Source organism: Rhyacophila brunnea, unplaced genomic scaffold (genome assembly GCF_057557595.1).
Source record: "Rhyacophila brunnea isolate RB1 unplaced genomic scaffold, BYU_Rbru_1.0 scaffold_2, whole genome shotgun sequence".
NCBI lineage: Eukaryota > Metazoa > Arthropoda > Insecta > Trichoptera > Rhyacophilidae > Rhyacophila > Rhyacophila brunnea.
Window position 1 is genome coordinate 2,576,498 of NW_028232859.1, and position 25,287 is coordinate 2,601,784.

The 25,287-nt window shown below is 34.7% G+C and overlaps 1 protein-coding gene across 1 annotated transcript in view; it reads left to right on the plus strand.

Moving 5' to 3' along the window:
• Nucleotides 1-25,287, plus strand: part of LOC147071681 (DNA-dependent protein kinase catalytic subunit-like) — a 98,701-nt gene that overhangs the window by 55,035 nt on the left and 18,379 nt on the right. The window contains exons 33-46 of the mRNA XM_085946496.1: nucleotides 36-178; nucleotides 790-1,184; nucleotides 6,529-6,698; nucleotides 7,522-7,851; nucleotides 9,490-9,677; nucleotides 9,754-9,905; nucleotides 12,273-12,470; nucleotides 13,785-13,912; nucleotides 14,928-15,101; nucleotides 15,868-16,122; nucleotides 17,311-17,468; nucleotides 18,799-18,992; nucleotides 23,044-23,171; nucleotides 24,821-24,967. Coding sequence (XP_085802622.1) covers nucleotides 36-178; nucleotides 790-1,184; nucleotides 6,529-6,698; nucleotides 7,522-7,851; nucleotides 9,490-9,677; nucleotides 9,754-9,905; nucleotides 12,273-12,470; nucleotides 13,785-13,912; nucleotides 14,928-15,101; nucleotides 15,868-16,122; nucleotides 17,311-17,468; nucleotides 18,799-18,992; nucleotides 23,044-23,171; nucleotides 24,821-24,967 — 2,760 coding nt within the window. The remainder of the gene's footprint in view (nucleotides 1-35; nucleotides 179-789; nucleotides 1,185-6,528; nucleotides 6,699-7,521; nucleotides 7,852-9,489; nucleotides 9,678-9,753; nucleotides 9,906-12,272; nucleotides 12,471-13,784; nucleotides 13,913-14,927; nucleotides 15,102-15,867; nucleotides 16,123-17,310; nucleotides 17,469-18,798; nucleotides 18,993-23,043; nucleotides 23,172-24,820; nucleotides 24,968-25,287) is intronic.

A 25,287-nucleotide genomic window follows, 5' to 3' on the forward strand; every position in this document is an offset into this window, starting at 1 on the left:
AAGGTATATCACGGTCCAATTATCTTGGTTTGCAGCGGTTAGCAAACGGAAATTTGAAGGTAGGGCGCGTCTTGCTGAAAAGGAACCGGAAATTCTGAAGAGATTCCGTGATGGGGAGTACCCTGATATTCAGATCGCCCTGAATGATGTACTCAACCCTCTGCTTGGTCTCGCCACGGTAAGTATGCCTTTAACAAGCTGCTGTGATTAGATTAAATTAGTTTGGTAAAATATTATACCTTGCCCGAGATCCTGGATTCAATTCTCTGATGCATCCGAAAATTTCATATGATTTTGTGTGCAATTATTATGAAAGGAGCAAGTCGACTTTGATGATAACTAGCCTGCGATGGCCGAGTGATAACGTGTCAGCTTATAAAGTTGTGGGTTTCAAGTCTGAATCCTGGGTCTGGCGAAAATCACAATATTTTTAGGGCTTATATCGTAAAACAGCTGTCAACATAAATAACTCAAATGTTGGAGAATTAATAAAAACTTTGTTTCTAATACCTTTATAATTTGAATGCTTTAGATCCTGTATAAGTCAAACGTGTTCATGTTAAACTGTATGTTTAATAATTTATGGAATCGACTGATTGAGTGAGTTAAAAATAGTTTTAAAAGTTTTGCGGTATTCGATAGTTGAGTGCCATAAAGGTGTGAAGTTTGCTACAATATAATTAGACTTGCTGAATGACTAGTAGCTTTTTAAGCATTTTTAAGCATAGTAATCCATATTTTTAGCGTAATTTTCTAGAGATTTTCTTCAACATCCTTGAATTGTTTCAGCGTGATTTGCCATTCTCGAAAGAACTATTCGTAACGATTTTCAAGTCACTGATGTCTCACGTCTCACAAACTGGCATATCTGAAGATGATAAGGAACCGTCACCTTCAAAAAGATCACAAACAACTGGCAACATTAAGAACTCGAATAACGATGCGAGTATGTTTGCGGCGATGGCGGCCGGTAATGCGATGCAGGGTGCTCTACGTGGTGGTCATACTGCCCAAACACTGTTGGAAGTCAGGAGACTGTGCGGGGGTGGAGTGGAAGACCATGCTGTTGATATTGAGGCAGCCGCCAGAGCCTGTGGGTGTGAATGGTTGGGGAGGCTCATTTTGGAGGAGCAGGAAATGTTTAGCAATGACATCAATGTTGATGAAACACCGCCCAAGAAAAGGTAATTTGATTCTTAAATCGAACGGTTATAATATATTCAATTATGATATTTGAATGAAATTTAAACTGACACAATGCTAAAGTACTATGTTGGATACATCATTTGATTCTGAGGTAACTAGAGGTGAGTTGGAAATACCGTCACCAGTTTGTGTACTCAAGTATCGGATTAAACTACCCATACTCAGTACGTGTGGCCCAATAAACTTGTTCAAAAATACTTGTGATGATATCATCGCGAGTCGCTGGATAGTTGGTAGACTTTCAATACTATTGACATTAAATGCACGGGAGCGAGATAGCACTCGAATACAATTATTATATTTTAATTTATTAGTCTATGCATGCGAATGACATCATCTTATGTATGACCAAAAGGTCATAAATTTTCTGTAGCAGCATATTATTCCCTTGGAAATGTGGTGAGTGACTGAGGTGACACAGTTTACAATAAAAAAAATCTGTGTTATTCATGTTATATTAACAAGAATATTATAACATAACGTAAAAACAACTCATAAATTTAAAATGTGTTTCAAATTTTATAATAAATGAGACATTTCGAAAAGAACAGCTCAGTGTATTTTTAGCGATTCTATTGAAGCCGATATTTCAAATACTAATATGGAGTTAAGTTTTAGTTCCAGTTTAGTATGAGACTTATGTTGCATACGCACGCCAAACGCTCTATATAGTATTCCAAATACTTGTTAAGTATTTTGGAACAAGTTTTGATACTAAGTATTTTTTTCTACTGGTTGTAAGCATACTTAGTCTTCAAAATCGATCAGTTTTCCCACCTCTAGAGGTAACTGCAACATTCGACAGTGGCAGGCGTCAGATATAATAAGGCTCTCCTCAGCAAAACCAAAGTCATCACGAAAGACCTGGGGTTCCGTTTTACTTGGGTGAGAAACGGGAAAATATTCGTGAGGAAGCTGGAAACGTCTCCAGCTATCCTCATAAATTCGGAGGGGAACCTAGAAAAACTGGCCAAGGATAATGGCGATATTATGGACGTGGATTTTTTTTTCACTTATAATATTCATTTATGTTTTTTGTTTTCTTCATATTACGTTTGACATAACACACATATTAACACAACAATGTTATTACCCATTTAGTAAATATACCATTATAGATATTATCGTAAGCAACTTAGTGTCACTAATTATTATCTTTACATCGAACACTTATAATCCAATTAGTCACCTACGTTATGTACTATGCTTTTTGATAATCTACTTTGAGCACTGTAATACTTATAGCATACACAATTATCATCGGAATCTAAATCATTTATTTACTGGCACTAATTTGTTAATAAATAAAAATAATAAACTATTTATGGCATACCCTTATACTTTTGGCCTAAACACATTCAATAAGACTTTCGTAAAATATGCCTAATCTTACTATATATTATCAAAACACACGTGGACTTCGCTCGAAAACTAACGAATTTTCCAGTAGCGTTATGAGTAACGCCTATGACATCATAGGTGTCACTGAAAGTTGGCTGCAACCAAATATCTTTGATGCCGAAATCACTGACAATAGGTACGATGTGTTCCGCTGCGACCGTAGCTTCACTAACTCTGAAAAATCCAAGGGCGGTGGTGTTTTTCTGTGCACCATGCGTACCTTCAACGCTGTTCGTCAATGTTCCTGGCAATCCGAGAACATTGAATGCATTTGGGTAACTATTACCTCCAAATCACTCGGAACTCCTTACAACCTTCATGTCGCATGCGTATACATCCCAGGGGGGACCTCTTACCACTCACAAAAATTATCTATCTTTTTTTCAATCGGTCTGCAGACTGACTGTAGAATATCCTGCTGATCGCTTCCTCATCATCGGTGACTTTAATATACCCTCTTTATCTTGGACGAAACATATTCACTCACAATATTTCTCGCCATCTCAACAAATAACTTTACAGAATCTCTGGTTGTCGACAGTATTTCGCTAGCTGGACTCAACCAATATAACGGTCAAACTAATATCCAAAATCGAACCTTAGACCTAATTTTGTCAAACACTGACGTAATAGTGCGTCACTCAAATGACCCATTAGTCTCAGAGGATACATATCATCCAGCTCTCGAGATCGATCTTCCTTATACTGTGCTAACTCCCGGAATTAAGTTAAATCAAAAACAAACACTCGCATTTAGACGGGGCGACTATGCATCCATTAATAACTATTTATCTTCTGTCAACTGGTCTCAATGTCTTAGCACACCTCACATTGATGACGCCGTAGAACGTTTTTATAACATTCTCAACAAAAGTATCGAGCTACTTCTTCTTATTGTGCCATCCCCTAGCGGAGGTCAGCCACCATCAAGGCGATCTTATATTTGTCGTCTGCTACCCGGAACAGTTCGGTGGAGCTGCACTCGTACCAATCACGGAGGTTCTTAAGCCACGAAATGCGGCGCCGTCCTCTGCTACGCTTCCCATTGATCTTTCCTTGAATGACAAGTTGGGGAATGTTGTATTTTTGTCCTCTCATAATGTGGCCGAGGTATTGTAGTTTCCTGGTTTTGATACTACGTAGAACTTCTCGGTCCTTCCCCATTCGATTGAGAACTTCAACATTTGTCACCCGGTCAGTCCAAGGAATTTTAGAGGATGCGTCTATACAGCCACATCTCGAAAGCTTCAAGTCTCCGTGACATCTCTTGATTTAGCGTCCATACTTCCATCGAGCTACATATTCCTAAAAAAGCTACAAAAAATTCAGCATTTCCTCGATGGTATTCGACACCTCTTATCAAAATAATTAAAGAAAAGGACAAGTACCATAAAAAATGGAAAACTCATGGCGACTATCTAGATTATGAATCTTTTAGTATATTACGGAAAAGGCAAAAGAAATTGCAGACAGAGTGCCATAAAAATTTCATCACAATATCCGAAAGCTCCATTAAGTCCCACCCTAAATATTTTTGGACCTTCGTCAAAAACAAGCGAAAATTTCATACAATCCCCAAAAACATCCATTACAATGGCGTCACTGCTTCAGATGACATTGAAGTCACCGAATTATTTTCTACATATTTCTTGACAACTTTCAATTCTGATCCCAATCTAGATCCATGCCTATCCAGCATCAACTCAAAAAACAACATTGCCGCGACGTCAAATATAATCATCACCGAAAACATCGTCCTGAAATACCTTAAAACCATTGATGTAAGCAAAGGCACAGGAAGCGATAATATCCCCCCAGTTTACCTTAATCAACTGCGCAGATGAGCTTGCATACCCCTTATCCATAATCTTCAAAAAATCTCTCCGAGACGGCACATTTCCGCGCAAGTGGAAAGAAGCGTTTGTGATCCCAATTTTCAAAAACGGCTCCACTTCGAGAGCAGAAAACTACAGACCAATCTCGATACTATCAGTACTCAGTAAACTTTTCGAACGTATAGTATATGATCAACTTTACCCTGCTATATGTAAAAACATTAGCGAAAAACAACACGGTTTCATGCAACGCAGGTCGGTAGTAACAAATCTTGCAATATTCTCTAGTTATCTTCTTAATTCCATGGATAAAAAATCGCAAGTAGATACCATTTACTAAGATTTTTCTAAGGCCTTTGATAGAGTTAATCATACTATCCTGATCCAGAAACTAGAACTACTTGGTATTCACAGATCTACTCCGCTGGCTTACTTCATACATTCACAACCGATGCCAAGCAGTAGTTATTGGTGGACACCGCTCAAACTTTATCTCTATTCCCTCAGTCGTTCCCCAGGGTTCTCATCTGGGGCCACTTTTATTCAACTCATATATCAATGACATCGGCAAGTGTTTTCAACACGCAAACTATATTTTATATGCAGACGATCTAAAGCTATACACGGAGGTGAATAGCCTTGCTGACTGCCATAGACTGCAAGAAGACATAGAACGCCTAACATCATACTGTGACCAGAATCTCCTTACTCTAAATGCTTCCAAGTGTCAATCTATTTATTTTACAAGAAACCGTACACCAATAAAATTTCAGTATGAAATTAACTCCGCGCCAATCCCATTCACTCCGGTAGTCAGAGACCTGGGCGTCCTATTGGATATAAAATTAAACTTTAATTCTCATATTGGTCACATTGCACAAAAATCTTCAAAAGCATTAGGTTTTGTTTTGCGTACAGGTAAGCCATTCACCAACACACACGTCATAAAACTACTTTATTTCTCCTACGTACGCAGCATCTTAGAGTTCGCTTCTACTATTTGGTCACCCACCTATAAATAACAAAAAATCAGACTTGAAAAAGTACAAAAACGATTCATCAAGTACCTAAGATATCACAAATCATCACCTCCAACCCAAGTAACACAACATAATTCCACCAGCACACATAACTACAACATCAACTCCCTGGAATCACGACGCACTGTCCACGACATTAAATTCCTACACCAAATCATACATAACGCCATTGACTCGATCGAAATAGTGCAGTCCAGCATATGTTTAAATGTACCCCAGAAACGCATGCGCTCTCAAAAATTATTCCATATACCTAAACACAACACTAACTACGCTAGTAATGCTGTATTCGTCAGAATGATGACTACGTACAATAATCTTTTCAGCGATACAGACATTTTACACCTAACATTTGACACATTCACAAAAACAATTTGCGATAAAACATACAAAACTAACTTCACACTACCGCAATAAATTCCAAAGCCTACTCCCACGCACTCTCACCCACATATACACACGCACGTAAACACCTACCTTATATTATATACTTATTTTAAAGTTGTTTCTTCTCTCTCACTTTGTTTTAGTTTAATATAAATGTAATAATAAATGTGGAAACCCATTATTGGTCCTTGTATATTATGTAAAATGTTGTAATATGCACTTGCAATGTCGACTGTGAGGTTTCCCAAATAAAATGAAAATAAAAAATAAAATAATATCGCACTTGAATGTGTGTTCCGAATATACTCCAGAGCAGTAGTGTCACTTGTCACGGTTGCGGCGTTCGAACGACTAGCTTTACACGTACATACATGTCACGATAGTCTAAATCATCGCGCTGTGCTTCACGAGTAGTTATCACTTTAGTTATTCGTCGCAACTCTATACTGCGGTAATCTATCGCTGGAAGATCCATGGTTTGTATTTATTATGAAAATTTAGCAACATAAAATTTTATACTATTAATTAAAAAAATGAAATAATGTAAGTCTGATCGACAATTCAAGGCATTGCTGTACAACAAACAACCAATACATAGGTATTGTTCTTTGTGTTTCAATATGTTATGTTGATAACCGAGCAGTTTTATTCTTTTGTAGGGTGAAATTTGGTGATTCACTCCAAGAAGACATGGAATTGTTCGATGGGCTCGGTGGAGACATTCGTAAACTGCGTTCGCAAGGCTGCTGGAATCTACTGCAGGAGATATATGCAGATGCCGCCGTCGATGAGAGGCTATCTGACGATGAGAAAAAGCATTGTAGCAAAGGTATATATTTGAGCCAGTTATGTTCTATCTACCCTCTTAATCCTGACCCCATGTACAACAATATCGCAACGAACGCTTGAGTTAATAATGCAGTCAGAGTTAAACACAAACTATTGGTTAAAAAATAATGACATGGTGTCTATGGTAGTTCTAGAGTTGGCAACACTAGTCTAAAGGATGTGTGACAAATATATCGACTGTGTTTAGGAAAAAGGGCGTAACCCTCAATTTTTCGAAAAGTGCCTTTGTTAGATATTAACAATGTATACAACTAAATACACGTTCTGTAAAAAGGAAAGTAAGCCGCAAATGCCGATTTATTATCTAAATTCATGTTTTCATTGAGCTTTAATTAAGTTTTAATTCAAGGAAAAAAGCATTTACCCTCAATTGTAATGATTTTTCTGTAATAACTTCTTTAATTATTAGTATATCGAAAAGATATTACACCAAATCATCAATCATCATGCACCCAATGTCTATGCCTATTTTTTTATAAAATCATTCAAAAAACGTTTTTTGCCTCTCCTGTAAAATTTGTTCTGTGTGGGTTACGCCCTTTTTCTTAAACACGGTCGATATTATATATAACAAACTATTGTAATCTTTACATCCTAATAAAGGCATAAACTTCAGTCCAAGCTTTAACGAAGCAACGTCTATTAATAAAATATTCAAGTGAACGTCCCAAATTCACCGATTCATTTAAGGTCAATGTCTATCCCTATCAGTCAATCCACAATTACCCACATCCTTTTCTCCTATCGTTAACAGTCCATTATGTGTCTTCAAAACAGTTTATTTATATAATTTACGTTTTTAGAATATTTTGAATGCATGGCCCGAATGTCAAACTGGGATGACATGCTCTCACAGCTATGCCACCAGCTGGATCCTAATGCTGTCGACAACCTCGATACCACTCTCGAAATGACCTCTTCACAGTCTTCCCTGATGGCCACCTTCAACTGGGAGCTTGTATGGAAGACTGATTGGACTCGAGATTCTTTCCTGGGGAGAGTGTTCGACGCTTGGGTGTGCCGCGTGGCCGCCGCTAAATCCATCGAGGGTCTGCCAAAATTATTGGAAGTCAAGAATGCAGAGATGAGAGCGGCCGTGTCCATTTTTGACATGTCATTAACAAAATGGATCGGTAAGCTTTGTAATAATTAAATAAATTACTGAGATATTTCGATCCAATCGAAATTACAACACCATATTACGGTGAGCTACTTTTACATGACCTTTCTTTTGATATCCATTCTTTAAATGGAGCATCTCGACAATTGTAAGGCAAAACCACACAAGTAACTTTACAGTAAAACATAAAAAATTAATTACCAATGCAATATGAATTTGAAATCATGTGATTTGTACCTTGAAGCTTTTATCAGCAGATCTATTCCAACTATGTAATTCATAACACCCAATAACACTGTTTTGTTATATTTTTAAGATCCAAGATAGCTCCATGAGGATGTATTCTATGTACAAAACAGTTATCGGAAGGCAAATCTTTGATTTCTTCTCCGCGTTTCACAATGGCGAAGGGTGGAGGTAGGCTGTTAAGATCCAACATAGATAGTGCATACTAAACTATCTCAGTCAGACGTATTTGTTTTCATTATACTACAATGTGCAGACAGTGTTAGCTAGTAAAGCTTTAAAATTCCATTAAGCCTTGCGTAACCAAGCCATAATAGATAATAGTAAAAACTATTCATATATCTATAAAATATCTAAAATTATGCCATTAAATCATACATAATTTTCGATATTTTTCTCTATTCTGGTTTGGTTTATCCAAGGCTTAATGAATTTAAAAAAATTAACCAACACCATCTGTAATATTATGTATTTTTAATTCAACGAAAACAAATAAGTATGACTGAAAAAGTGTGCACTATTTTTGTCGGATCGCCCATAGCATACTAAAACTATTATGGTTTAGATTAGGTAAGGTTTAACTGATTTTTAAAAACTAACGAACACTCTGCACATTATGGTCTTAGTTCAATGAAAACAAATAAGTATGATTTAAAAAATTTAGTGTACACTATTTATGGTGGATCTTAACAGCCTACCTCCACCCTTCGTCACTGGCGTTTCACCCTCAGTTCGAGCTCGTGCGTGCGTTGCGTCTGTTTTGGGCTAGGTCTTGCAATGTTGTGTCACCGGCGGGACCACCATTAAACATGTTATTGTTGACGTTTCATACTAAACGTAAGCCGGCTCGCACATCACAACTCGCCTTGTGTGCCTGACGGCCATAAATCAAAACTTCTGAGACTGCCGGCGAATGTTGCATGCTACAACCTCGCACATCTGCCTGGCGGCAAACGTCAAACACGAAAAAGAAGTCTCTCGTCTGCCATTTTTATGGTGTTGATTGTATGAACAAACATCAAACGCTGTGACCAGCGATGAGCGAGCAATGACAGTGTAGACAGAGACAGAAATGGCCGATGGCCGCAGGCTGTGCGCATGCGCGGAATCGACATTTTTCGAGATCGACATGCAGGCTTTGGCCAATGCAACTCGAGGCATCGTCACATCGACGAATTCGTCGTAAGACGCATGCGGCGAGTTCTGATGTGCGAGCCCACTATAGAATACCTACAGCATTTCTATCACAATCTGGCATGATTTCAGAGTGAAGTGTTATGTCGGTAGCTTCTTTCATCTTATAAAATCCTGATGTACAAGCCAAATGAGTGAATGAACGAATGTTTATTGAGGAACTTTATGTTTATAAAAATATTTTTACATTTTGTTCTCTTTAAATATTCAGGCGAAAAGTCAAAATGCGAACACCTTTCGACGTGGATGTCTCCGCGAGTGGCTCGCTGGAGAAGCATAGTGGGGCCCGGCAACGAGGCCGTACTCTTAGCTGACACCGCTATGGACCACACGAGGAGTGTCTGGGCTAAAGAAAATGGCGGAAGTAAATCGCAAACTGTCTTCGATGAAATGCAAATGGTTTGTTTGCTGCAATGTGTTTTGTCAATATGCTTAATCTGGAGCAAATGTGATGAAAATAATTATTCGATTGCAGGTATCGGAGACGAGACGGTTCCTCGACTGTCCTGTCAATTTGATGAGTGACGAGTCAAAGAATTTTCTGTGGAAGACCAACGCCGCTTGGAGAAACTGTATTCCGGCCAACAATGATAATACTTTGTACTGGGATGTCAGAGTAGCGGCCAGGTATTTTGAATACTTTTCTATATTAAATTTATCCATCATTATCTCCATACAATATTTTATTAATGATAATACATATCCCTTTCTTCTCTTTTATATCATCACTGACAACCAGTGGCGAAGGGTGGAGGTAGGCTGTTAAGATTCAACATAAATAATGCACACTAAACTTTCTCAGTCATACGTATTTGTGTTCATTAGGAAGGCTAGTTTTGAAAATTCAATTAAACCCTGCGTAACCGAGCCATAATAGATAATAGTCAAAAATTATTCATCTATCTATAAAATATGCCATTGAATCATACATAATTTTTGATATTTTATAGATAGAAGAATATTTTTTATTTATTATGGTTCGGTACATCCGGGGCATTAATGAATTTCAAAAACTAACTAACACCATTTGTATTATGTATTTATAATTCAACGAAAACCAATAAATATGCACCATTTTTCGAGGATTGGCAATAACATAACAAAACTATTATGGTTTGGTTAGGCAGGGTTTAATGGATTTTTAAAAACTAACCAACAGTGTATGCACATTGTGGTCTTAGTTCAATGAAAACAAATACGTATGACTGAGAATGTTTAGTGTGCACTATTTCTGTTGGATCTTCACAGCCTACCTCCACCCTTCGCCACTGCCGACAACTTGTTATCATTTTGCCATTACATACTTTTCAAAATTTATTTTGTTTCTTTTGAAATAACGAGTTTCGACAGTTTATTCTGAGTAGGGATTGCAATACCGAATGAAAATACCAATACGTGTATTTCGGTATTTCCAATTGAATACCGGTATTCTTGAAAAATATAAAAAAACAGAAACCAATAAATATAGATATAAAAATCTCTTTAAAATAATAATATTTTATAGCAAAAATGTCTAAATAAGTACTTACATATATGTAGGTATGTAATAATATAAAAATAGGTAAAGATAGGTAAAGGCAAGATATGGTGGAGATACTGATGTTTACAAATACCTTGAACTATTGGCACTTTCTTCTTCGAATGATCTTTCAACAAATTTATTTTACGAAGTTTTCTTGGATATAACCTACTGGTAATTCCACCTAATGTTTTGTTACAATTTTTACACTTAACTATGTACTTCTTTACTTTTATCCCATAAGAAGTAAAACCAAATACAATATTGCTCACTCTTTTGTTAAAAAAAAATATATTTCTCTATTATTCTATAAGCTACTATTGAGTAGATAAACATAAAACTATTAGGCACAGGCAAGTCCATTATAGTAGACTTACTATTTATTATAATATAAATATTCGCCACTAGGGCCGAGGTTTCTAATGATTATACAAACAAGGAGTGGGCAGGTATTTAAGCGCAATTTCAGATAATCTGAAAATAGACCTAACAACTTATAATATATGCGGGCGACTGGTGAAAATATTTGAATAAAATTTAAATCAGGGAAATATGTACCTACCTATATATACCTATAAATCTCTGCATGTGTTCTTACTGATCACCAAGGTCGAAGGCCAACGGAAATAAACTAGACAAACAAAAAAAAATAGAGTCCTGCTAAATCTTTTATATTAATTAATACATTTTATATCCACTTTCAATACTGAATGTATCGGTATTTTCTGATTTTTGAAACCGGTATCGAAAAATACTGAGATACGTCACCAAGGTCGAAGGTCAACGGAAATAAACTAGACAGACAAAAAAAAATAGAGTCCTGCTAAATCATTTATATTAATTAATACATTTTATATCCACTTTCAATACTGAATATATCGGTATTTTCTGATTTTTGAAACCGGTATTTCGGTATCGAAAAATACTGAGATACGTCACCAAGGTCGAAGGTCAACGGAAATAAACTAGACAGACAAAAAAAAATACAGTCCTGCTAAAAGTTTTACATTAATTAATACATTTTATATCCAATTGTCTGATTTTTTAAACCGGTATTCCGGTATCGAAAAATACTGAGATACCAGTATTGCATTCCCTAATTCTGAGATATCGATAATAAAATATTCAAAATTAATTATTTCGAAAAGTAAATCGACGACACCTGCATTTCTATCTAGAATCTGTCAGTGAAAGTTTCAGATTGATAGCATCATGAACAGAAAGTTAGTATTTTTGGAAGAAGGTTGTTTGGAGACGTTGAGAGGGTTGGTGCACTAGAAGACAATAAAAACCGAATTACTACCGAAAATGTAGTCTGTAAGCTGTGCAAGTTCCTTCAATATTGATCGAGTTGTTTATAAGTTATAATTTAACAAATGGAAATGGACAGACATGCAAACACTCAAATTTTATTAAGTAGTGTAAATACGTTCACTGTCTTTTAATAAACTCTCTTCATTATCAATACTATCCAGGTCAGCATTCACATCATGCATTCAAAAGGCGATAAAAGGAGAAATGAGCGGAGAATCTGAAGAACAAATAAATGAGATGCTCTCAATCGTGAAGGCTTTGACGGAGACTCAAAAGAGCTCTGAGCTGGGATTGATACGGGCTGCCGTGAACCAAGGAAATGAATCCCTTGCCACCAAGTATATAAAACGGCACATCAAGTGAGTCACATTCTTCTCTCTGCACTCTTGAACCATTTTATTCCTAAAACAATACGATCTCTAGTGTATAATGTTAGTATCTTCATAGTAATTTATCTAATTTGAATTTTTTTGCCTGACTTGTAGAATGGTGTTAAAGCAGGCGACTCAGTTACTGTTGGTATCGTTACTTTCAAATGACACTGACACCGTTGCAAAGTGATTTCCACATTGTCGCAATACCACAACAATCCTTCATTCCTCTACACTAAAAACACTATTAAAAATTAAGAAACATCAATATTTTTTGTTAGGTTAGCAATAGTGGGTCATGTTGGAACAAGGCCTCATTTACAAAATGTTGAAAACAGTTATGTAGAATTTACTATCGCTTATTTCATTTTGAAATCAATTTACTCAACTTACCTATGCACTTGTACCATTTTAACCCTCAGCTCCTGAATTATTGGAAGAAGTTTAGCTGTTGTTTGAGTAAATGTTATTTTCTCTTCATTTTAGCATGGGAAATCAGAGAACTCTCATCTATTCTCTTACAAATGAGTAGACCTATCATTTTGGTTGAGCCAATTACAGTCGAACTTGGTTATTACGAGGAAGATGGAACCGATTGAATTTGCTCATTATAAGCATAACTCGTTATATCGTTATATAACATTTTTCGCGCCATGTTCTATTTAAGCATAAAACATAAAAAATCTGAAAACCATCGTAAAAATCCCCTAAACAAGCATGGCATTCATAAACTACAAATGAAGTTGTTTATCGTAATGAACGCTGGTAGGTACCTACTGACTTGACAATGCTTGGATTTTTTACTTACAATTTCAACCATAATATGCGTGGATACTTTTTCAATGTTGTAGGCGAAAACGCCAATTAGGTACTTAGACACTAATTAACTATTGTCATAAACGTAATCCGATCCCGGCGGCATCGTGCCCAGTCGGATTTTATTGCATAGGGTCAAAAAAAATTTAAACGATTGACACATAAACAGTTTTAAGAAAAATTTTGACCGTGTTTTTGCTCGGTAATCCGATAAGTAGCTCGTTATAAAAGTGAATAAATGTATGGAGAAAATCATAAACTAAAATGTCAACGAATGTTTCCTCATTACATCCGAGATCTCACTATTTCTGTGATCGTAATAACTGAGTTCGACTGTATAATCCATTCTATCTTCTTCACCCCGCTCCCCTATACAACAATACATAGTTACTTCAGTGCAATTCAATCAGTATTTAACTTAATGTTAATCAACAGATTTATTTATATGATGTTATAATAGAAATTTAACATGTGTTATATTTACAGATATTTACCTGAAAATGAAGGTTTATCCTGGTATCTAGAATGGGTGAACACGCAGTTTGTTACTGCCATTAATGAGACTGATCCCACAATCAAGTTTCAGCTTCTTTTAGAGGCATGGAAACATGCAAGTGAGTTAAATCCATAATAATAAATTTCATCTTACTTACATTTAAAATGAAAACAAATTACAAATTATGAATTACAGTACTCTCTCAGTAATCCGCCACCCCAAAAACCAGACAAGTGTCCAATTAGTGAAAGCGGCGGATTATAGTGCATACATACAAAATATGGTAAAAATTAAAACAAGTACATACCTTCCTATTTCGTAAAAATAGTTTTTTTGAGAAATTTTTACTAGCAAATTACGATTTTATTTTTAATCAAAATCAAGTTTACTAAATTATACATATTTATAAACGATGTTTATTAACTAAATATTGAACAGTGAATGGCTTAGGATTCCTGGCTTTCCCTATGACCAAAAGCTTCATTTTGTGTGTCCCGGTTGCATTGGAGCACGGCATAATTGTGATGTGATCCTTTGGTACTTTCCTCCCTGGTACATTACTTTCTTCGCGATGAACGTACGTTTTACGAAGGAGAAGTTTCCAAAATAAACCCGTCTCATCTGCGTTGTATACTTTTAACTCGGCGGACTACTGAATTTGACAATCGAATAGCGGCGAATTATAGAGCTTGATTTTGTGCTTTCAACCAGTAAAAATAACGGCGGATTATAGTAGTTGTCGGATAATCGAGCGGCGGATTACTGAGAGTGTACTTTACCCGATATTATTGTGTCTGAAATCGGTTAAGTCAATGGTGCACATATATGTGGTGGTGAATATATTATACTAGACGGGACATACATTTTATTATTTTAAATTTAATAGTTATATATCAGCTACTCCAAACATTCTCCACTCTGCATTACGTACATATATATTTGTAGGATTGAACTTAGAATATAGGAAATTAGAATTTTGCTGTATTCAATGAAAAATTTGGTGATTTACTTGGTACTTGTTATTTTGGGCCGCAGGTTGTGCATCACTGGTTTAAGTGATGAAATTAACTATGTCAATGTATTTCATTGAATTGTTTGGATATTGTCTTGATGATTATGGTGTCTGTCTACAGAAAAATTCCGAGACGATTTCACAGAATCTGAAGAAGTTCATTCGTATGCTGGTATTCTAATTAAAATATCGCTGATGGCTGATGAGGTGTGCTCTATACTCAGGAATTCATCCTATGTCAGAAACGAAGAACAAATTAAACGTCTCATTCAATTGATTGGATACGATGGAAATTGTAAGTAAAGAATTTAGATATACCTAAAGAGAAAAAAGCATTGTATACAAAGAGTTTGGACTATAACTATATGAAATTGTATGAAAATTTTGTATTACAACACTTCACGACAATTCCACAATGTTTATCCACACTATGGTTGAATTTGTTGAAACACACCCACAGTGGCCGTGTTGCCGTTAAGCGTTGGACTATCACGCTGTGGGTCTCAGGTTCGAATCCTGGGTCTGGCAAGTACACATATTGTTTTTCAATTTGTGTGTGAGTCAGGGTATGGACCTAATAGGTTGAGCAAGTGGCTGACATCCATTTCTCGTAAAAAAACAAAATCTGTAAATACAAACCTCTACTCTGTGGAGGCCCATATGATCGTATTAGGATCGGACATTGTCAAAGAAAAAAAAAATGGTTGAATTGGTATTCATAGAAAAATTAATATTCTGTATGTTGGGGTATTCAAAATGTTTTGTAACTTTTGTTATAATAATAATATCATCGATATAAATGCAATACCCCAGAGGAGAGAAATTTCTGCATTTAAAAACTTACGTCTTTTTGCTGCATTTTGTTAAATGTGATGTTACTTTGCTTAAAGCGTTGGTTGATGTATTTAAAATTGATCAAGTGAATACTTTCTCACATAATATGCTTTGAATATAACGTAAATATATATCTCTTTTCACAAACATGTTTAATCCTTGATTCATATTGATTTTTTTGCTGCGAATACTGTCTATTGATATTGTTCCATTCTCTATGCTTCTAGCAATTGACATTGATAAAATCCAACAAACAACAATAACACATGGAGCCAAATGTTTGAAAGATGCAATAAGCATCATTGAAGAAACTCAAGGAAAGAGTGTTGCCACGCCTATAGAATTAAATCAAATCCCAGCCTACAAGAGAAATTTCCCACTCCATGGCAATGTTGGTCACAGTGAAGGGAAAGAGTTTGTATCAGATGCTTACTTGACCATGGCGAAGTATTGCAGAAAGGCAAAATCAGAATATACACACCGTAAGTTTGCATTTATATTTTAAAATAACAAAATTTACTTATAGCTTATATATTATTATAGGATATAAATAAAAAGGATTCCAAGCTATACACATTTATATTTTTTATAAAAATCAATGTTTTTTAAAATAGATATAAAAAATATTAACACTATGAATTAGTCAAAAATCTAAACGGTAAAAAATTGAAAACTTAATAATCTAAATTTTAATAATAAATATAACCATAAAAATAACGTAACCTATGTACCAAATATGTGACAAATTAATATTTTTTTTGCAATTATAAGTTTATCTTTGACTTAAAAAAAAATCTTTTTAATGTTTTCAGATACATATTTATTAATTAATACAGTTGAAATTGTAAATTATCAAAAAGAATTTTTAATTGCAAGCTTCGTATTTTTCCGCTAGGTTCTATGTTGGCATATAGGATCCCCCGTAAATCTCGTTTTTTAACTACAGTATGATTACTCATGATATCTGATTTAAAAAATGTTCAAAAAAATCAAGTTCTGTGCAGTGATCTGTCAAAGAAGATTGATTACCTGATGAATTGCCATCAAACTCGTGTATGATCGGAATAAAGGGTCTGGATGTCCAATAAGCTAGAAAGTCAGATGTATTGGTTGAAATATTTGGAATTTCAGTCAAAATGTTTCTGTCACAAATCACTAAGAAAAAATACGTAACACTAACGTAATCGTAATAATTAATTAAAAGGTAAATAAAAATAATATCGATGCACACTTTTCGATGCATGAGCAATGTTTTTTTTTTGATAACCCTGGTGACGCATCGAGTACACCCGTCTTTGCAATAGCGCGCGATTGAAATGACTGAATAACGAGTGTTCTTTTCAAAAATATATTTCCTTGTGTTTTACTTAACATATTTATGATCTGTTGACTGATATGTTTACCTAAACGTTTGAACTAATTTTTAAAGCATATTATCCACAAGTTTCTCTTTCTAGTTTCGTCGAAAATACGAGATAAAGTCTATGGCATGTTTACATGCCATACGCGTTGAAAAGGTTATTAATTAAAGCTTGTTCATAAATTAATCAAAAACAGTGAATTTGATTAATATTAAAATGCGTGATAAAATATTCATTGACCGAATGGTCACCAATAATTTGTGGTTTTGGTCATTTTCTCACCAATAATGCCCATCCTATTATTTCCAGTGAGCGATGATTTAGGTTTGGCACATTTGACAGTGAGGAGTGTATTACGGGCCCTCCGCTACGGTAACCGAGAAGCTGCCAAACTCTTCCCTGTACTGCTGCTCCAGCTGGAACAATCGCCCAATGACCACGCCACCTCGCTCTTGTTCAACACTGAGGTATGCGCGAATTTACAGCTATGGCAAAGACTCTTTAGTCGCTATTATTTAGCGCTTACAGTAAAAACTCGTTAATAAGAACACGGATAATTCGAAATTCGCCGTAATTCGAAATTTTCGCAAAAAAAGTCCCTTGAACATTATTTTCATATAAAACCATACCTTTAATTCTAATTTCGTAATTCGAAATTCTGGCATACAAAAATATTCAATAAATCGTAATAAAGTACACTGTTTCATAAGCCAGTCATTGAAAATTGTGACAGATTTTTTTAAAACATAAATTACTTATTTTAAGGTAATATAAATAATCCTGATATTTTATGACCCATTAACACACACGGAATCGGAAATTTCGTAGGCACATCTATGATCGTAAACGAAATAAATGAAAATCAAAAAAAAAAGTTCTTTCAAAATCTTAATTTTTTTTCCCACATACATTCGTAATTCGAATTCAATTTTCGGTCCCATGCAATTCGTATTAATTAACGAGGTTTTACTGTACCTTACCAATAACGAAAACATGATAGCATAAGATTATTTAACCTTAACTTAGAGGAATCTGTTAAATAGTGCTAGAAATATTGTAAGTCAACATATATAATATGTCAGTATGTTTCAATTATGCATAGTGCCATCTATCTAAATTAATGAAATGTGAATTATTACAAGCATAATAAAATTTATGAGTCAATAATAAGATGACTATGACCATGGGCCTCAAGAGGGAGGTGCTGAGCCCTTGAATGGCGGCCCGGAGTTACCGGTCGACCAGCTAAGTGAGATAAGCACTATCACAAAAAATGTGCTCTAATAATAAAAAAGTAGCCTGCAGTGCTATTTTACTAAAATAATATTATAGCATAAATAGTAAGTAATATTATTTAAAGAATACCGACATTTTAAAATATGTGGTTGTACGATGCAATTTGATGTGATATACTAAAATAATAATTTTCCTGGCTAATAAAAATATCTATTTATCCAATATGGCGAGGGGTCACCTGTTACTTCTTCGCTATCGCAAAAGGGGATCAGTGCTCCATATGATGTCGAGTGGCGACAACTCGATAATTCAAGTGGATTTATTTACAAATATAATAAATCAATAAAAATACACGGAATATCTACACTTCATTTTACTTCGCGGAACCGTTGGGTTTCTCAGATTACCATTTGGGAAATGTTGTAGAGCAACCCACTGCCCTTATCATTAGTGATAGGGAGGGGGGCCCGCCAAAGATCCTGGCTTGGGGCCTCGCTTCAGGATGTGGGGGCCATGACTGACATAAAAAATATATGCATCAAGTGTGACTTTGAATTTCAGGTGGCATCGATTCCCACTCATCTGCTGTTGCCGTGGTCCCCTCAACTGTTGGCACACCTTCCGTCTCTGAAGGAAGCTCTTCTACCCCTTCTGATCCGCCTGTCCACTCTCCACCCTCACTGCATTTTACCGCATTACAGGCTCTCAAGGAAAACATGGCAGAGAATGCCAGAAATGGCGAACATTCTGGAGAGGTATAATTTCATGATAGCTCGTAACAATAATCCAATACCTTTTTTTATCTCAGTGTAGTCTTAAAAAATAAATATCCCAGAGTCGTAGTGTAAATCTTACTGTGAATAAATCTGCAATGCGAACCCACTTACAAAAGCTTTCAGAAAAAGTTTTAAAATATTTAGATGATCGATCACACACAACCACAAAAACCATAGATATGACGTAAAGAATACAAAATCTTCAACTGTAGATTTAATTGCCAATGTATTCTGATAAAAGTGTAAAACATGAACTATCATTATTTAGGATATTTAGATGAACAATCACAAACAACAGTATGGCATATGTGGGCATTTTCGCCAAAGTTTGTACATGTTTGAAATTTGGGTAATATTATTTTTTCACTCAAATTAACCATTTTTATATAGCTAGCAGATTCCTTGTTCTATTACTGAATTGGTGATAGCAATTTTTCAGCAAAATATTGATTAATACAATATTTATATCATTTTTATTATGAAATTGGGCATAATAAGTTTCCGTTCCGTGACTACGAAACTTAGCTTTTAAAACATGAATGAAACACTTTTTATCACTTAAAAGAGCTCTATTAGATTAAAAAAACCATACACTTCAAAATAAAACTACAAATAGTCAAAAAATATTATTGAATTTTAATTCTTGGGCACATTTCGTTCCCCTCCGTTACCCTATGTCTATAATGGCAGAGCATTTTTCCTTTAGTATTTGAAAAAACCAATCAATGTTCGTTCTGCTATTTTTTTAAAGACAATAATCACTTTTACTAAATTTTATTGGAAAAATAAATAAGTTTCGTTATTTAATAATCAAATGAAAAATAGTTAACGTTCAACTTTTTTGGGGACATTTTCGGAATGGAACGAAATGGTAACGGAGTGTAATTTGTAAAGCTTAAGTTACATGTTACCATAAAAACAAATTTTTGTTTTATGAAATTTATTTGAATTTTTTGATAGACAGATAAATATTCAACGTGCGTCAAAATAACAAAACAAATCAAACTTAATCACTAAAATAGATATATTTTATAATAAATTTCACAATACTTGTAAAATAAGGTAGGTAATAATTTTGACACACTATACATTACCATAACTTTATTTGGCATTTATATTATTTGTAACTCAGATAAAAAATATTTTTAAGCAAATTAACAATATATGAAAAAAAAATCAGCAAGGGATTCAGACGCGAGTTCCTAGCGCGGCACGGAGTATATAACTTTTACGAAAATAATTATAGTCAAACTCGGTTATTACGATCTCGGACATAGCGAGATCTCGGATGTAATAACGAAACATTTGTTGACAATTGGTTTATGATTTTCGCCATACATTTAATTTTTTCACTGTTATAACGAGCAACTTATCGGATATACCGAGCTAAAATACTGTTAATGTGTCGACCGTTTTAAAACATTTCGACCCTAAGCAATAAAATCCGATTGGACAGGATGCCGCCGGGGTCGGATTACGTTTATGACACTAGTAAAGTGTCTAAGTACCTACCTTATTGGTGTTTCACCGACAATAATAAAAAAGTATCCACGCATATGGTTGAAAAATCCAAGGTTTGTGAAGTCCGTAGGTACCTACCAGCGTTAATTACAATAAACAACTTCTTTTGTAGTTTCCCACGCGTTTGTAGACGCCCACGGTGGCCGCGCGGCATAAGCGTTGGACTATCATGCCGTGGGTCCCAGGTTCGAATCCTGGGTCTGGCAAGTACACATATTGTTTTTCAATATGTGTGTGAGTCAGGGTATGGACCTAATAGGTTGAGCAAGTGGCTGACATCCATTTCTCGTAAAAAAAAATCTGTTATTACAAAACCTCTACTCTGTGGAGGCCCATATGATCCTATTAGGATCGGACATGGTTAAAAAAAAAAAAAAAAAAAATGCTCGTTTCGGGGATTTTTACGATGGTTTCCAAATTTTTTATTTTCGACTTTTTGTGTAATGTGACATGCTCATTTAAAAATACCTATTCTCTGATATAACGAGTAACGCTTATAACAAGCAAATTCAGTCGGTCCCATCTTCCTCGTAATAACCAAGTTCGACTGTATGTTGTCTTGAAATTTAATTGTATTCATCAACATAAAATGTAGCTATACAGGTTGATTGTAATCAAGACGTACTTTTCTGACATTTCGTGAATACCTACAGTTCTAGGTATTAAATCTAATCGAGTACACATTTCTGTTAAACGTGACAAAAAAATACTTTTTCATACATTTTTATAAATTTCTATGCCTAAAATGTATGGAGAAGTTTTAAAATTTTGGTGGCGTATAACAGAAAGAGTATGACAGAGCCAGTGCCTGTCTCGCAATTATTTCAGTCTGGTGTTTTTTCTTTTCCTTCTGTTGTTTTTTTTTATCTCCATACTTTTATGTGCGCTATTTTTGCGTATTCAGATATATCACATACTTTTTTAATCTTTATTATATTATTATATTATAGTCAGGTTATTTTCTATATTTTTTAATGAAAATATTTTTGTTTTTCATACGAACAGACAAAATAAAATTTTTATAATCTATGAAGAACTAAACACACACTGTAAACCCAACTTTATGCATGCCATTTCGTTACTTTTACATTCCACATATACGTTACCACCAATATAGTTTCGGAATGGAAGTAACGGATTCTGTTTCAGAAGTGTTTGAAGCCAAAATTTAGCTTAGTTTTATTGTTAAACCTGCGATATGTTTTATTATATCTGTAGTATGAAAGATAAGCTCAATATGTGTAGTATGTGAAATAGAAATATGTGTTTTCTTACCTTATAAATCGTGGTAACAGTAGTGGAACTTCTTAAATGACCAACCCAGAAAGCAACCTGTTCCGATAGCGATACCGACACACACCAACAATTTAAAGTGTACATGGCGATCAGTGTTATACAAAAATGTTGCTACATTAAAAAAAAACATATTTATAGTGAAAATTTTTCGCCTTCATGCTAAAATCGTGGTAACGGAATGTGGAGTTCCACTTTTTCAAATATCCTGGGACACACTTTAAACGTGATTTTTTTTCAATATTGGTACAAATTTACGAAAAAACTATATATTTTCCAAAAATATATAATGTAAGCTGTTGAAAACACTACGAATTTAATTTTACACACTCAAAATTAATGACGAAATTAGACTTTGTTTATTTGAATTTATGGGTGGGACATGGTAAAAACGCACTACCTTTCGATCTAAATAATCAATTAAAAATATATACAGGTCAGATAGTTGTATTTAACTGATTGAATAGAGTAAATTAATAAATTTGCATGTTAAAAGTACATAACTTTCCAACATTTTATAATATAATAACTATGAAAAAATCAATCAAAGTCATGGGACATGCCAAAAACGCAATGTACAAACTTTGGCGAAAATGCCCATGTACATTATAATAAACTGCCATTTTTTAATAGGCCAATGTACAGAATATCAATTTTTCTGTGGCTACAAATATGTAGTTCATAATTGACTATTTCTTTTATTCAACGAATAATTCACAAAATTTAAGAATGTACCATTAGATATGAATAGAATGGTACATTCTCAAATCTTGTGAACTATTCGTTGAATAAAATAAATGGTTAATTAAAAATTATTAGTAAGTTCAAATAAGTTGCAACAGAAAAATAATGGAGAGATCCGTGACGTCGGTTAGTAATTAGAGTAATAAGTACTTTAATTTAGAATACAAAAATCGATTGCTAACCGTAACTCAATTTAGAGAGCGCTTATGAGCAGGTATTAATAAGGCCAATAGTTAAAATTTGTCACAATTAAGCATGGCAGTCGTAGCATAGTGGTAATGCACAAAGCGCGAAACCCAAGAGACGCAGGATAGATTGCTGCCGGGTGTCTTACTTTTTCGAAAAAGATTTTTCTATTGGCTATACTTTCTCATGAGTGTTTTCAGAATTATGTATGTTCACAAATAGTTCATATGACTCTCAAGTTATAGTTAAAACTGTTTGGTTGTATAATTTGATTGTTATGTTCCAGAATGGACTCACTCTTACTCCAAGATGTGCACACGGCGAATATATTGCAGGCTATCGGCTATATTTGCGATCCTTCCTTGCTTCTCAAAACGCACCTCGGCAATCTGAATGAAGCTTTTCAGAATAATGGTATTATACAATATTTTTGTGTATGGATTACTATTTCCCAATAGCTGATGAAATGAAGAATTTGGGGTATAGTAACGATTTATGCCTGAACAATCAGTAAACTTGATAGGAAAGATATTTATGTCATTATGATGATCTATCTTTTCTCATTATGTGAGTCAGTATTTAATAATCAGGTACAATATTTTTAGTTCATAAAATGGTATTATTTTTAATGTTTTCTCATTCTAAAATTTAGAATAATACCATGTTTTGTTTCATAAGGTATCTTCTATGAATTTATTCTTTTGTCAGTACGTACATTATATGTAATTAGTTGATGTAACATTATACCCCATTTACACAGGCATGGATTTACTGCTGACAGTGAGTTATTCAGAAGCCTCTGAACTTTTTTGATTCATGCATGCAATCTTGCCAACTGCAGGATAATACAGTGAAACCTCGATTCTACGGTTTTCATGGGACCCTAAGAAAAAAACGATAAAAAAATAAAAAACGGTAGAACGGTCCCATTGTACATGTATTCAGATATGTGTTGATGGATATCAAACGCCGTAAAGTCCACATATTGAAAAAAATGGCTTTTGATATACGTTTAATAGAGTATGCAAATCTGCACATTATGGTATACTGCAAACCCCCAAAAGTCTACTGTTTACGTATGAAATCACGTTTCGAAAGATCAATATTTTTTCAAACCACCTTAAGTCCACAAGCTAAAGGTGAACGATGGCACCTATCATTTTCCTTAATTTCTAAACAATTATCGTAGTATATTCTTGGGTTTTCACCGTGTCTCCTTCTTCCTTCTTTACTCGACGTTTCGGGCTCGTTGCAGAGGCCATTATCAAGAGATATGTTTTATGATGAAATGTAGTGTATCTCTTGATAATGGCTTCTGCAACGAGCCCGAAACGTCAAGTAAAGAAGGAAGAAGGAGACACGGTGAAAACCCAAGAATATACTACGATAAAAAACAACCGTGAAAGCCTCAAACATTATATTCTAAACAATTATAACATAAAATGGATGTAGAAGTGGATTTTGTGGATCCAGACAAAGCCAGAAAGAGGTCGAGCACCGAAGCTAAGAAGAAAAATCCTTGTAGCCATCGTGGGTATTAGATTCAATTATCTTACAATATCTCACATGTTACAACCATTTGTATTACAAGATATGATAAAACTGCATTTTTCTCAGTTTGACATTCAGTGGACTTTACGACGTTTGATATGTGTCAACACATATATGCACTATTGCTGGCAGTAAATCCATGCACGTGTACGGGCGCTTATAAAGTTTATACATATTATACATGAACACAATTGTTAATTTTGGTGGGAATCAGAAAAAAAATGCCTGCTATGACATTTTAAAAATCGATGGTACTAATTTGATAAGCTTTTATAAGATAGAAATTAAACAATTTTGTTGACTTGCCAACATTCCACGGAAATGGAAACAGCTGTAATAATAACAATAATATAATAAATAACAATATTTATTGTATTAATTATCCTCTGATTTTAATCTCTCTGCGATTAGAAACACTAATTTCAAAGCAGATTATAAAATTGTATACCCTCTTTCATAATATAAAATATATCTCTCTTATATACCAATATATGTATTGATCAAAAATACAGATGCAGCCGAATGGGATTTGGCAATGAAAGAATTGATGTTGGAAGTGTACCCTGACGTTGATCAGGTGGACGGATTCAAGATGAAGGGTACCAATTTCAAAGTGCTTGACCAGTTGAAGGACACCTTCTTGAGCATCCAGAAATATAGTAAGTATTAACCGGTCGATTAACTTTACTTTGAGCGGCCGTCTGTAAAGTTGTCGAATTCGATCCCGTGGCTGGGCATTAAAAAATACATCTCATTTTTGTTACCCTGAACTTCTTAGTTTGGTATTTCAGTTAAATGGTGTGATCCCATGGCTACAGTAACATGTTATTTTCAATATGTGTTTGGTCAAGTGCAAGATCTCAATAGATTAGGTTAATCCACCAATCCATTATTTGTAAAAATCTGTTGATATAACCCACACTGTGTAATTACATAATTATATTATGATCCCCTTAAGATCGAACATGGTAATTTACTT